Raw genomic sequence first — 15087 nt, 5'->3', positions numbered from 1 at the left:
CCTCAATAGCAGTGATCATCTTTACATCTTCAGGGCTTACCTTTCACCGAGCAGATACTTCATAAATGGTCATATATGCATTGATCCAGATCTTTAGTATTGGCTTTCCCCAATGACTGTTTTACTTTAATTTTCCATTCTTCCCATTCCTAAATGTCAGCATGCTGTGCCTGAACCAAGTTGCTCTTTTAATGTATTTCTTTGTTCTCCCATAGCTGGACTTATTATTTATACCAGTCTTTTTGTTAATTGCCAGCTAGGGCCTGTTTTGTATTGATTGTTTAATCTCAGTCCAGTCCTCATGATCCAGGATGTCAATTGGCATTTATTGTTATTTTTTTCTATATGCTAGGCCCTGGTCCAAGTTTGGGGGATACAACAAATAGCGTATTTGAGTTATGGAGATGACTGAGTACATAAAGGGTGTTTACAAAGGTAATAAAGGTAATCTGGCAGAATAAAGGGTTTTATCTGATCCTTGAAGTAATTCATTGAGCTCTAGTGCTTCCCATTATGAGCTATATAGTTAGGTTAAACTCGTTAGAAAAATCCCATTAACAACTGTTTGGAAGTTGGATTGAAGTGAGAAGAAACCAGGGAGACTAGTTAGAAGATAATTGCAGTGATTCAGGCAAAAGACCATGAGAATTCTTTTGCAGTTAAATAAGTGAAAAGGAAAGCCTATAGGTAAAGAGTTGTGAAGGCAGACAGGTAACAATTATGTACTTTGTGTCAGGCATTGTACCAAATGCTGAGGATACAAGTACGAGCAAAAAGGACAGTCTCTACTCTCAAGGACTTACATTCTAACTGAAGAAGACAGAACACACACAAAAAAAATGTATAGCTTTTTATCGACAGAACATATTCGTGGGTAATTTTTCAACATTGACCCTTGCAAACACTTCTGTTCCAACTTTTCCCTTCCTTCCCTCCACTCCCTTCCTTAGATGGCAGGCAGTCTCATACATGTTAAATATGTTAAAGTACATATTAAATACAATACACATCCATGCAGTTCTCTTGTTGCACAAGAAAAATCAGATTCAGAAAGGTAAAAAAACCTGGGAAGAAAACCAAAAAATTTAGGCAGTCCATACTCTTTTCCCAGTGTTCTTTTGTTGGGTGTAGTTGGTTCTGTTCATCACTGATCAATTGGAATTGGATTGGATCATCATTGGATCCAAAGATAGCACTTCCATCAGAATTGATCCTCATAAAGTATTGTTGTTGAAGTATATGATGATTTCCTGGTTCTCATTTCACTCAGCATCAGTTCATGTAAGTCTCTTCAGGCCTCTCTGAAATCATCCTGCTGGTCATTTCTTACAGAACAATAATATTTCATAACATTCATATATCACAACTTATCCAGCCATTCTCCATTTGATGGGCATCCGTTCAATTTCCAGTTTCTAGCCACTACAAAAGGGGCTGCCACAAACATTCTTTAGGATCTCTTTGGGATATAAGCCCAGTAGTAACACTGCTGGATCAAAGGGTATGCACAATTTGATAACTTTTTGAGCATAATTCCAAATCGCTCTCCAGAATGGTTGGATCCTTTCACAACTCCACCAACAATGTATCAGTAACCCAGTTTTCCTGCATCCCCTCCAAGTTTAGTCATTATCTTTTCCTATCATCTTAGCCAATCTGACAGGTGTGTAGTGGTATCTTAGAGTTGTCTTCATTTTCATTTCTCTGATCAAAAATTATTTGTAACACTTTTCATATAAGTAGAAATAGTTTCATCATCAGAAAATTGTCTGTTCATATCCTTTGACCACTTATCAATTGGAGAATGGCTAGATTTCTTATAAATTAGAGTCAATTCTATATATTTTGAAAATGCAGCCTTTAACTATAAAAATAGAATAAAAAACTTAAAAATGGAGGAGATTCCCAGGCCTCCACCCCAACTCTCCCCCCCCCCCCCCCCCCCCCGCAAAAAAAAAAAAGTTGTAGTGGAAGGTGTCCAAAATTGTGATTCATGTTAATCTGTTCAGTGAGGAAATCATCAATGAAAGCTAAGAGTCCATAGTTAGGGAAGAAAGTTTCAAGGTGAGAATTCAAGTAAGACAAGTAGTGGTAGAAATTTCGACATTTTTTAGTTCCACAAGAAGTCCTATGATACAGTACCCTACTCTCCCGTTTTAATAAGTTTCAAAATAATTTCATGCTCGTCAGTCTCTTTTCACCCCCATTTATCCGTTTATGCTACTATTCTAAATACTCCTTTTGTATAGCTCTGATTATGTTGTTTCAGGGGCTCCTCAGTTTATGCAGAATAAAATTTAGTCTTTAGTTTTTTCTCATTGCCAAGGCCTTCCACTAATCTGACTCCAATCTATCTTTTAGCTTTATCTTATAGTATTTCTCATTTTATATATCCTGTATTGTCATCGTGGGTCATTCACCAGTTTTTGTCCCTCCCTTTCGCATCTTAGAATTTTTATATTCTCCTACTTGGAATGGAAGTAGAGTTGTACCTTGCACAAGAGTTTGCTTTCTGTAGTAAAATGGTTTGAGTTAGAAGAATTACATTGATCAGTACATATTTTATATTCTAAGTGAACATGAAATTAGGTCCCTGTAAACTTAGTCTGTTTATATGTAAACTCTTTGGAAGAGGAAAGGGACTGGAATTAAATTCAGATTTAGATTGAGAATCAGGTTCAGATTTAAATAGCGGAGAACAGTTTGGCCTGAGTGTTCAAAAAATCGTGAAACCTGCTGGGCTAAATATATTTTTCTGTTATCTTGAATATGTGAGGTGGAGACTTATAAACTTAGGGGACAAAAGATAGCGTTGACCTTTTCAACTTCTTTGAAAATATAGTGCCAAGCAAGGATATTAACTTCAGCTGTAGACCTGCTCAGTTATTTTTTTCCTCCTTTGTGAATTTTCTTATTTCTTTGAAAGGTCAGAAAAAAACAAGGGCAAATCTTCCAGGTATTGGTGAAGATGTGATAGAGAAACTTTGAATACTTAATGAAAATCATCTCTTCTGAGGACTCCACTCTTACCACCCACCATTGCCTTCTTACTAGTAAATGCTAAGTGGGGACACAAACCTTTTATGAATGAATATCTTATAGTGCTTAGGGTATACTATTGATCTTTTCTGAGAAAAATTAGGACTTTCCATTCTCTGTAATCAATTTATGTTTATGTTTGGAGCTTCTATCCTCTCTTCACAAGTGTTAAAAAAAATGGCGCTCTTTTACATATGCTGTAAGGTAGATTATTGGGTATATATAATTTTTCCTGTATTATCTAGGTATTTATTTTGCTTTTTGTGGAGCATCATTTGAGGTGACTCTTCCACTGAAAAATAACAAACTAGATTCTATAATAAAGGTTTTTTTTATTGTTGTTTTTAAAATAATTTTGATTTATGTTAATAGTTGGTTTGGTAAAAAACTTCATCAAATACATCTAGTTTTTGCATCAGTGGGCTAATGAAATTTCGCATTTAGAGAATATTTAAGGTCACAATTGAGGAACCTTTGGACTATAAGAGGATAGGTTTTTTTTGCCAACTTCAATTCTGTTGGTAATCAAAGACTAAAGTAAATAATAATAAGAATCTAGTTTCTTTTTTTTTTTTTTTAACGTGGATAGTAGGATTTCTTTGGTTTGGTGTTTGTTTTTGGTGGTTGAAGATAGTAAGAGAAATGTGATAACGAATGATAAATGTTTATCTTTGAAAAACAAGACTTCATGGAATTGCCCAATTTTTTTTCCCCCAGACTCCTGGAATTAGGGCTCGTTCTGGGAAACTTCAGTGGTTTTGTGAAAAATGCATTTCCGAAAATCAGGTTTGTGTTTATTGATGATTTATTTCTGATCTTCTCTCATTCCCTAAAAATGGCACATATATGTCTGTGAGTTGAAAGTCTCTGATTGAGTGAAGAGTCCAGCTTTGAAGTCACGAAAACCAGTACAAATCCTGACTTGAACACTTATTTTACTTTGTTGTATGACTGTTGGCAAACTCTGGAACAACTCTGAACCTAAGTTTCTTCATTTATGAAATGGGGACAATATCTATGAGATAGCCCATGGTGTACATCATCAAAGGCCTAAATTTATATTCATCCATTGTGCCAGATTGATTTTCTTTCCCACTGATTTGATAGACCTCTCAGTCTACCAGAGATTTTTTTAAAAAGCTCTTCCTATCTGGTATAATCTTTACATTTGTCTTATGATACAGAGTACTTTCTTACCAAGGAAAACAGAAGATCTAGGTATAGGCATAGTGGTAGTAGGCATTTGTGGAGGGAAGCAAAGTTTACAAGATTACAGTGTAATTAGTTGAATTATCCATACATTCTTGAATATAACCCATTTTCTGGTCCAACTCAGAAGTTGGTATGGATTCATTTTTCCCATAGAATTTGTTCTCTCCTGTGCCATATCAACCTAATGTAGGGTCTGGGTAAAGCCTGTAAGGAAGAATTATTTTTTTAAATTAACTGAGAATTGATTGCATGTTATTGAAGATCTGTGAGGGATTCCTTTTTCAGATTTTTTGTACATTTTATATAGCCATCTGGACAAATGATCTGTTATTTTCTAATTTTAAGGTTGAAACCCTGGAGAAATTGGTTGAAATGACACAGAAACTATTTGAATGTGATAGAGACCAAATGTACTACCATCTTCTACTACTCTGCAGTAAGTAATTCAATGATCTTGACTATATTTTGTTTTGAAAAATCCTTATTTTTATAGTGATTTATGTATTTAAAGCCTTAGATTAGTTTCATAGAGGTACAATCTTCTAACATGTAATATTTAAAAGTCATTGCCTAGGGGCGGTTAGGTAGTACAGTGGATAGAGCACCAGCCCTGAAGTCAGGAGGACCTTAGTTCAAATGTGGTCTCAGACACTTAGTACTTCCTAGCTGTGTGACTCTGGGCAAGTCACTTAACCCCAATTAACCTCAATTTTTTTTTTTTACTTGATTTTAGTCTATTATTACCGTCTAAAATTATTCTCTGAGAGATTTTTATGGAAGTAGGATTAGATGTGGTCTCCACTAAGATTGATATATCAAAGTTTCAGAGAGGCAGATTACAAATTAATATTATGATAAATCTATAAAGACATGACCAACTAAGCTGGTTACATTTTGGCTGTAGTCATGTATATTAATATTTTCTTTGTATTAATACAGACTTAAAGACCATATTAGATTTTTTTGGGTGTCATAACCACTATTAACCATTCTCATCTTGTAATCAGTTAAAATATTCTTGTGGTTTTCTCCTGAATTTCTTGATGCTTACAGATATATTGTCCATTGGTTTAGGCCTGTTGTTGCCTTTTGCATAAATCTTTATTCCATTTCAGCTTACTATCTTTGTTCCAATCTGTCAAGATCTCTTTGTATTCTGATTCTGGCTTCCAGGGCCTTAGCTATACATATCGTATTCATAGATTTTTTTAAAATTGTGTTGTTCCAACTTACTGGTGTGTATATATGCACAGTTCAGCCCTATTAATGTGGCTTTTTCTCTGTCAATGCATTAATCATTCATCCTGCATTTCAAGATCTCAAAATCTTGGAGAGTAATATGTCTTGTTTACTCAGATGATATAAGTGGTTGTTAGTTTAGCAGTATCTACATTTCCAATCTTATAACTCCATTGGAAAAAATATATAATTAACCAATGCTTGTTGATCCTTGCTGTCTCAGTAATGATCAGTAATATAACAATCCTACTCTAAGAATACAATATATAACACACTATTTTTTTGTGTGTGTGTGTGTGTGTGTGTGTGTGTGTGTGTGTGTAATATAAACTCCAAAATTATCTCTTAATATGCCAATAATTGACATTAAATTCTTTGGCCTTTAATTTCACTGACCTTATTCCTTCCTCCTCTTGAAAAATCAACTTTTGCATCAAGGATAAGAATAGTCTCTCTAATTCCTCAAAGATTATTGATAACGTTACAGCAACTTCAAATGTATTTAATACTTTTGAATATGGTTTGGTTTTTTTTCCCTTTTGTCCTATTAGACTATTGGGTATTCCTCATATATAACACACCATTTCCCATCTCCATGTACTGGCATTTCACACCCTTATATGCCTTTCCTCCTACCTTCTGCTTCATTGAATACATATTTTGTCAAAACTCAGTTCAGATGCTACTTTCTTATAGGAGACTTTTTCCTGTTTCTCTCACTATGGGTGCATCAGACCTATAACAAGTATTTTTGTGTTTTAGTGTGTGCTTTTCATTATGATTAGCTTTGGAGAAACAAAGAAAAGCAAAAATTTGTACTACCTCAGGGAACTCACATTCTAATGGGAGAAATGGCATGCAAATAACTAGGTATATAAAGGACATATTCAGAGTAAGATTGTATTGCATCTACTTTGTATCTTATATTCCCCACTTATATTCTTCTTGTCACACCCATAAGAAAGCTTCTTTAGGGCAGGACTATTTTGTTATTCTTTGTGTCCTTTCCAGGACAGGACAGTGTTCTTGGCACATAATAAGCAGTTAATATATGCTTGCAGATTTATTCTTTTTGTTCATTTTGAACAGAGAATACCATTCCATTGTCATATCTTTAGCAGTTATGTCTCTCTGTGTGTTAGTGGTTCCTAGGAATTCATAACATCCCAGGTTCACTCAGCTTCTGTTGATTTTCCAAGTATGAATGATAATGTCCTCTGTATCTAACCAGTATAGATACTCACTTTTATTAAGAGAGAGGTATTGTTAAGGACTAAATCATGTCCCAGCAGAGGAATATTTCTTATTAATGGGCAACTGGTGGTAGTGAGCCTGGAGTCAGGAAGACCTCCATTCAGAACCAGCTTGTAACCCGGGCAAGTCATCTCTATTTGCCTCAGTTTTTTCATTTGCAAAATGGAGATAATAGTGCCTACTCCCTGATGATGTTGTGAGGATCTAATGTAATGATGATTATAAGCCCTTAGTACACATGTCTGGTACATAGTAAGTGCTATGTAAATGTTAGCTATTTTTAAGCACTTATTTTTTGTCAGAGTTTAGATTACATAAGTTTTAATTGGTAATTTATTTCTGCTTTCATAGATAATTGTTTTATCATACTAAAGCAACTGGTCCTTAAGAAACAATGTCATTTCAACAGGAAGGAATCCTACTTCCTAATGCAAATAATTCTCACCAGTTAGTTGCTCAGTTTGACAAGCCACGTCTGCTGAGAAGAGAAATACAAGATAGAATTTATTAAATTCTGTCATATAGATCATCAGTCAACAAGAAAAGACACAAGCAATTCTAGTTACTTAAATAAGTGGAAAAGGTTTACAGCTTTATGTCATTTAAACACAATATACCACTTGCCTGCTTTCCATTTTAGACCCTCAATGTTATACCTTCATATAGTGATCTGTTACATACTAAAAATTATTTAGCAGTTTTACATGAGAAATGGTCACTTCTTCCAGAATTGCAGTTACAGATTTTCATAATAAATACATAAACAAGAAAACTCCTTGTGTAAACAGTTCTCAGTTAAGTAAGTAGACTTGAAACAATCTTTTCATTTTATAATTTCCAATGATAAGATTGCTGTAGATCGAAACATATAGACATTTCCCTTGTTTTACTAATTAAAATTTTCTCCCTCTCAAAAACTTTTAAACATAGCTAATTATAAATCTCATCAGCAGTTGATTGTAGAGGTTTGATTTCTAAATTCCTTCCCAGTGTAACAGTTGTATGATTCTATATATCATACCAAGAAAGATGTAATTAAAGAGATGTATTTTGGATTAGAAGGATGTACATTTAGTCATCTTTTTCGGAATCCTAGATTGTTTACGAGGAAAAAAATTTTTTAAAATTGTTTTCTTAAACTACATGTGCAAATTCTTTTGTCTTATGATAATTATTTAGCTTAATGGTAAGAGCACTGGCTTTTGAATTAAGAGAATTATATTCCTGCAGTTAGTACTTCTAAGCTATATAATTTTGGACAAATCATTAGACTTCTTTAGATACTGTTCCTTTGTTTGGGATTAAATGACCCAATGTAATGTCTATTTTCTACAGGAAAACTGTAGAGGTTTTTGTAGTTTTGTAATAACAATTAACATGTAATAACAATTATATGATAATGATTAAAATAATATTATATGCATTACAGCTTCCTTGTTTACCTGGTTTGTGGTTTCTCAGTCACTTGTTTTAAAATGCAAATCAGAAAACTTCTGATTAAGTGGTACTGCTAAAAACAAATCTTGAAGATTTCTATTTAAATATATGGCTTTCAACATTACTTTTCTTTAATCTATGAGAGTCTTGACTAAAAGGACTCCATCCTTATCAAAAATTATGTCTGTTTACGTAACATGAACATTTGTGCTTTTGCACTTATTTTGACATCAAAATCTAATCATGTTTTGCAGAGGAAAATAATGACTGGCAGAGAGCTGATGCTGTTTGGACTAAAATACAAGAAGAAAATATTATTCCTCGTCAGAAGACATTGAAGTTGTTGGGTGAAATCCTCAGAAATAACAATCAGGATGTTCCATTTGATATACCCATGGTAATTTGAGGAAAGCACTTGTTATTTGTGGATTATTCTTATAGACGTGTTTTTTTTTTTTTTTTTTTTTTTAAAATTAACTCAGTAACTTTGTTTTTAAGTTGTGGTATGATGACTCACTTGAAGATGATCCTCAGCAGAGTGCGTTCTCCTTACCCACAGAAACAATCTTAAAGAATGAGCTAATGAAGTTTTGCCAGATGAAGAATAGTGAAGGTAAAGAAATAGTTTTATTTATCTATATAGTAGTGCTTTAAACCCTCTCACAAAATACCAACAATTAGCCCCCAAATCTTAGTATTGCTTTTGCTGTTATAATTGGCACAATTTTAAAGCTTCCTTTATCTTTCTGTGTACACTGTTGCACACAAAGATAAAAATGTTGACATCTAATCTACCCTCAGATCTTTACTGCTTCTGCGAAGGAAGATTCAACAAGACTTGCGATTATGAAGAGTGAGAATAAATTAATTACTTTTGAAGTGACCAGAAGAGCAAACCTTAAGCTGAAACAAAAATGGCTTTCAGGACACTTTTGTTTTGTAGGCATCAAATGATGATGGTTCACTTTTAAATATTCTGAATTTGAGCTGCTCTGAAATATTTAATTGAAACCCTACTGCATCAGAGAAGAGAAGAGTAGACCAAATAAAACATATGAAACTTTGCAGAATAAATATAATTTGTTTTCAGAGAAAGCATTCTACATTACAGTATTCAGCCAGAGAACTGAAAAATAGAGGTAACTAGATAGCAGGATGTGTATGAATCCACCAGGTCTTTAACAAAAGTGATTGCTATCTTGTTGGGGCAGGTTAAATCCCCTGAGAAGTCACTTGAGGCAAAGCCAGAGGCCTAGCTTTATGGAAACCTCCATCAAAATAGAAAGGGTTAGAAAATATATGATGGGAGATATAAGCAAAGGATTGATTAACTCTAGCTGTAGGAAGGAGGAATTATAGATTGGAGGATCTATTTTCAGGAGAAACAGGAGACAATTACAGTGTTCTAGCTAAGCTATAAAGTTCAAATGTTATACTAGGTTGATGGCTGTGTGAATGAAATGAGTTAGTAAAAAACAAACAAAAAATTTAATGAAAAAGATGTATTCATTGATTAGATATGGAAATTGGTGATAAATTGGTTGTGAATAGCTCATTTAAAGTTATCCCCCCACTCTATTTTATTTGTTTTGTTTGTATATCTTTTATATCAACTTCATTTCTGAATTAATCCTTCCTCTACCCAGTGAAGTGTTCTTTATTAATACATATTAGGCACTGTGCAAAGTGTTTTACAAATATTATATTGTTTGGATGATCTTGAGACCTTTATTTCTAATTCTGGACTTTTTTTAAAACTTCCTTTCACTGGAATTCTAGGATAAGAAATTACTGTCATCTTAGTGTCACTATCTCCCTTCACCTGTGCTGTCCCCCAACCTCCTTCATTCCTCCAATCCTAACACCTAATCAATTTCCAAATGACCTATGGTTTATGGATATTCTTATTCTATAGCAGAATTCTTTTACTTCCACATTTGACTCCCACTTTTTCTCACTTGCCAATTTGAATACTAAATCTCAGTTTTGATATGCAGTTATCTTAGTGTTAATTTGAAGCAGTTACATGATGGCTGACACTTTGAAGTTCTTTTGAGAATTATTCTTTCATATCCTTTGACCACTTAGCTTGATCATTATAATAATTATTTTAACTTTTGTGAAGTGTGTGCTCTTAAAACTAAATAAAAAAAAAAAATTGTCATATTTATGTAAATGACCTCTAAGTTTGATATGACTGCAATAAAGTATAGTATTCTGGAAAATTTATTTTACATCAAAAAATTTTAAGCCCTTGTTATTCCATCCCGATTTCATAGTCATGTGCTATTTGAAACTCCATTTAATAGGTAGAGTGGTACATAATAATGGATCACCTAGCTTTTTTTTTTTTTTTTTTCAGTAAGTAGCAGCCTTGTATACATAGCAAAAGGATCAAAATTTTTTGTACCAAATGTAGCTGTTTTGCAAAGTGAAATTTGCTTGGGCGGGAGGGGGCAATTAATGACTTTCATTTCTTGAAATCATTTATGTCTTTTGAAAAAAAAATTTAGGAAAGACATAATTTTTTTCATCAAAAGGCAATAATTTTATTAACTTACGGCTCAGTTTTTGTCTCCTGTATAAGTTTTATAAGATAGCAAATAAGTTTTCTTAAGTGATCCATTATAAATATAGATTTTCCTTGTCCAATACACAATTGTCCTGAACTTTTATAGGAATTAGCAAATGCGTTAGACATAGAATTTTAAATTTTTTTCAAGTATCAAGAAATACCATACAATCATATAAATAATACAATATAGAGTTTTGTAGTATTTTGTTTAAAATGTAGTATTTTATAAATGTTGTCTTCATCTATGATATATAATATATATTGGTTCTTAGAGCCATAAAAGAAGTTCAACAACAGCTTTTTCACTTTTGGGGGCTGAAGGCTAAGTCCTCATAACCCACTTCTGACCAATGCAGAATGTGTAATTTTTTTCAGAAATACAATTTTTTCTGTAATAATTTAATAATATATTTGTTCCTTGATCTTTGATGCATTTAATGACATGGGAAATATGAATATCCCTTTTAACCTAATAAAGAGTCATAGATAATATTCATATTCAAACTTAGTTCATAAACTTACTAGTTTTATGTAGCAGTGTTGTTACTCTTTCTAAGTTGTAATATTGCTCATTCTTAGAAATATCATTACTCTCCTATACTATACTTTCCAGTAAAGATGACTCTGAAAGAGCTTTTAAGGAGGTGTGCCCCATTTTCTTATTTTGGTTAAAAATGTGAACTTCATCTTGATGGCTAGTTTTGAATGTATTTAGCAGTATTACTCTTTCTGAACTTGGAAATATACACTCTTAGGAATCCTCCAAATCAGCTTGGATTGCTCTTATAAACGTTATTAGTGTTCTGAGTTTGTGTGTGCTTGCTGCTATATTTGATAACAAGTCTGTGTGTCTGTTGAAGGCCATATGTGACAGGATCAGCTATGTGGATAGCTGATCTTTATTGTGATATGTTTGTATACAGTAGAGAGTGGATTATAGTCTCGATTGGATGTTTACAGCTAGGCATTTTTATTTGAGAAAAGTAAGTGACTGAAAAGTGTAGTTACTTCTCTTTGGGTAACATCTTTTCATTCACTGACAGTTATTGTGAACGAGTGAAATAAAACTGTTAATCAGTCAAACAAATGTTGCTTAGTTTACTTGTTAGATATCAGTATATTTGAAAATTGTATGTTTTTGTATAAGTCCTGTCGTAGCCAAATAATTTGATCTCCCAATTCTAGAATTGTAGGCTACATTCACATTAATACTGTTGTGCTGTAATTCCGACTATTGTAACCACCCACCTATAGATTAAAGATAGCTTTAAGATGGTTCCTTTCCTTCACTCAGACTGAATCATATATCTGTGATTGGGGTTTAATAAATATTAGCAATGTTTTTGAAACATTGGCTCTTAGTGACAGACCTAAACTTGATGGATTATTTTTATACTGGTATAGATGTATAATTTACTAAGTAATAAAAATCCAATGAGAATAATTTTGTTTTAAATTAAAATTTAAAATGGTCTTTTATCCCAGAGATTTAGGAGAATGAAAAATTTTTTTTCTTTAGGTGAAAACTGAAAACCTTTTTTTTGTCAGTTTTTTTGAAATTGCATTTGTTGATTTTTTTTGTTTATTTGTTTTGTAGATGCATATTCTCTGTTTCTGGAGGCACAAAAGAAGAATGTTGTATTTCCTGCAATTACTTATTCCACACTCATAAAGTTATTGTTGGCTACTGGTAATCTTGATGAAGCCATGAATGTGAAAAATATGTAAGTATATTTATGATTGTTCTTTGTTTGATTATATTCTACTTTTTAAATGTCATTAGTTGATTCCCAAGAATATCTCTAGTTTCTACATTATCTTAGTTACAGATTGAATAATGTGTAACTGCACAATTATTCTTATGTACATGAAGGATTCCAGGTTAAAAAAGTTTTAGAACAGTTCTTATTTCTTTTCTTTTGAATTGAAAAGTATCTTAGAAGGTTTGTTAGTTTTACATTTTCCATATTTGCCTAGTCCCCTCAGTTTTACAGGGAGCTACTAGTACCCAGTGATGCTTAGTCCACAGCAAGTAGCTGAGCCAGAATTTGAAATCAGAGCCCCTTAATGCAAACCCAGAAGTCATTTCCCTGCAACATGCTGTCTCAGTATTTATATATACACTAGGGAGGTTTTATGATTGGATTTTATAAAAATTTGGACTGCTATATAGAATTTGAGACCAAGACAAACAAATACAATTTTTAAAGCTAAATTTGGAATGTTTACCTTAAGTATACTGTGAATGAAGAAAATGTATCAGTATTTTTAATAAACAGTTGTATTTCACTACTTTTAAGGAAGTAAAATTTTTTCCAAAATAAATTAAAAACAAAAATCTTTTGCCTGTTCTCTTCATTTGGGACTTTCTCAAAGTAATAAGAAATGCTGCAAGATTCTGAGGATAGTGAAAGACGCATTTGTCTTAAGAAATGGGAATGAGATGATGAGGTGAAAGGAGAAAAAGGAATGGAAGCCGGATATCATTAGGAAAATGTAGCATGTAAGGAAAAGAGGCTGAGAAATATGCAATAGTCCTTTTCCAGCTATGATAACACCATCTTAACATTTTGTTGAATCCCATGGAAGTTGGTGGTACCATGGATAGAAATATAGGCCTAGTATCTTGAAGATGAGTTCAAATCCTGTCTCACACACTTAAGTAGCTGTTTGATGTGAGGATGTCTTTTAATCTCTGTCTTGCCTTTGTCCTTAAATATACCAGTATGTATAAAAAGTATAACAGCACCTATTGGCCACATTTGCTAGGAGGATCCAGTGATCTTCAGATGTGTTGAAAGCATGATAGCTAGCACATAGTTGGCATTATATATACTGATTCCACTCCCCTCTTTCCTTAACCAGAGTTTTAAAGCTTTTTCTTCATCTTTTTCCATTTTAATCTTGAAAGCATAATGGCTCCTGTGTCCTGTTTCCCATAATAACCTAGATCAGTTGTAGACACAGGAACAGAGCTTGAGTAGTTGGTTTCCTTGGTATCCTATGTCGTTCCCCCTATAATCTATAGGATTGATTTTCAATCAACTTTCTTTCTTACTTTACACCTTGGTCTTCATTTTTATGGAGTATATGGAGTATATACACCTGGAGCTTCCTAGGACTGACCACTATACTCTGTCCTATTATCTCACCAAGATAATCTTGTCAGTATTATGACCTTTTACTTGCAAAATGCTTTTCTTTTGCATTTTTTTCATTGTATTAGAGAACTAGAAAAGGAAATAACAGAATGAAGCAGAATTAGTATAGGTCTTTGGGACCTGTGTTTAATCAAACTCTCTACTGGATTAGGAGTCAACATTCTTCATTTCACTTTTGAGCTCTGCAACCTTGTAAAAATCGTTTTACTTCCAACTTCAGTCTCTGAAATCAAAGAGTTGGGTTAGATCAGTAAAAAAGGAACTACAGACCATAAAAAAGTCTGATGATGAAGTAACTTTATTCTGACATTGTTTGACCAATATGGTCTATTGCAGGCTAATAACAAGACACCACTCCCCTATAGGCAGCATTATATAGTCCTGAATGTCACCAATGGCTCAGTTAACACAATCCATAAAATAGCAGTCTGTTGCTATAATTACCTACTGAATGTCTTTTGTTCAACTTTTAAGAGCAGTAATTTTTTTCTTATGAATTAAAACTCTATCTTTGTTTTATTCTACCTTTGCTGTCCTTTATATGCTATAACTATAGTTGACCTCTCGTGATAGTTCTTATAAGTTTTTTTCCCCACAAGGTTATTTAATCCTTCTAGCCTATTAATAGAGCCCCAGCAGTAGTAAAACAGCTACCTTTCAATAATGTAAATGAAGACAACTTTTTGTTTTTCCTTGTTAGTATTACTGGTTATAACTCAGTTATATTCTTCTGAATAAGTAGGATAGAAAAATGTTTTGTTTAGCTTTTCCCCAAAGTGCCAGTTGTTATGCAAATATGCTTCACAATAAGAATTTCTCAAGACTGAATTAACTTAAACATAGGAAAATAATAATAGAATTAAGGCAGCAATGAAAAATAAAACTGATATAATTAGAAATTTGGTAAAAGTTAATATTGTACTAACAAAAGAACATTGTAGTTTAGAGTTTTTACTACATTGTGATAATAATAATTGTTCTTTATCAGTGTAACCTTTTTCCTTTGAATGTTGCATGTTCTCTTGCCTTTCCCAGCCCTCTTGATTTTTATTTTTAAATAGATGAATTATTAGCATCAGTAGTGGTGATGATGGTGGTGGTAATATGCTGAGAGCAGTATTAGTAGCAGCAGCAGCAGCAGCAGCGATAATTGTAGATGACCATAGCTTT

The 15087-nt window shown here is 33.0% G+C and overlaps 1 protein-coding gene across 1 annotated transcript in view; it reads left to right on the top strand.

The window, feature by feature from the left end:
• Positions 1–15087, top strand: part of LRPPRC (leucine rich pentatricopeptide repeat containing) — a 106705-nt gene that overhangs the window by 73742 nt on the left and 17876 nt on the right. Inside the window, exons 26-30 of the mRNA XM_051975188.1 lie at positions 3757–3825; positions 4597–4687; positions 8436–8578; positions 8680–8794; positions 12354–12480. Of these exons, the coding sequence (XP_051831148.1) occupies positions 3757–3825; positions 4597–4687; positions 8436–8578; positions 8680–8794; positions 12354–12480 (545 nt within the window). The remainder of the gene's footprint in view (positions 1–3756; positions 3826–4596; positions 4688–8435; positions 8579–8679; positions 8795–12353; positions 12481–15087) is intronic.

The sequence above is a fragment of the Antechinus flavipes genome, chromosome 2 (genome assembly GCF_016432865.1).
Source record: "Antechinus flavipes isolate AdamAnt ecotype Samford, QLD, Australia chromosome 2, AdamAnt_v2, whole genome shotgun sequence".
Classification (NCBI taxonomy): domain Eukaryota; kingdom Metazoa; phylum Chordata; class Mammalia; order Dasyuromorphia; family Dasyuridae; genus Antechinus; species Antechinus flavipes.
This window is presented reverse-complemented; position numbering and strand designations above follow the sequence as displayed.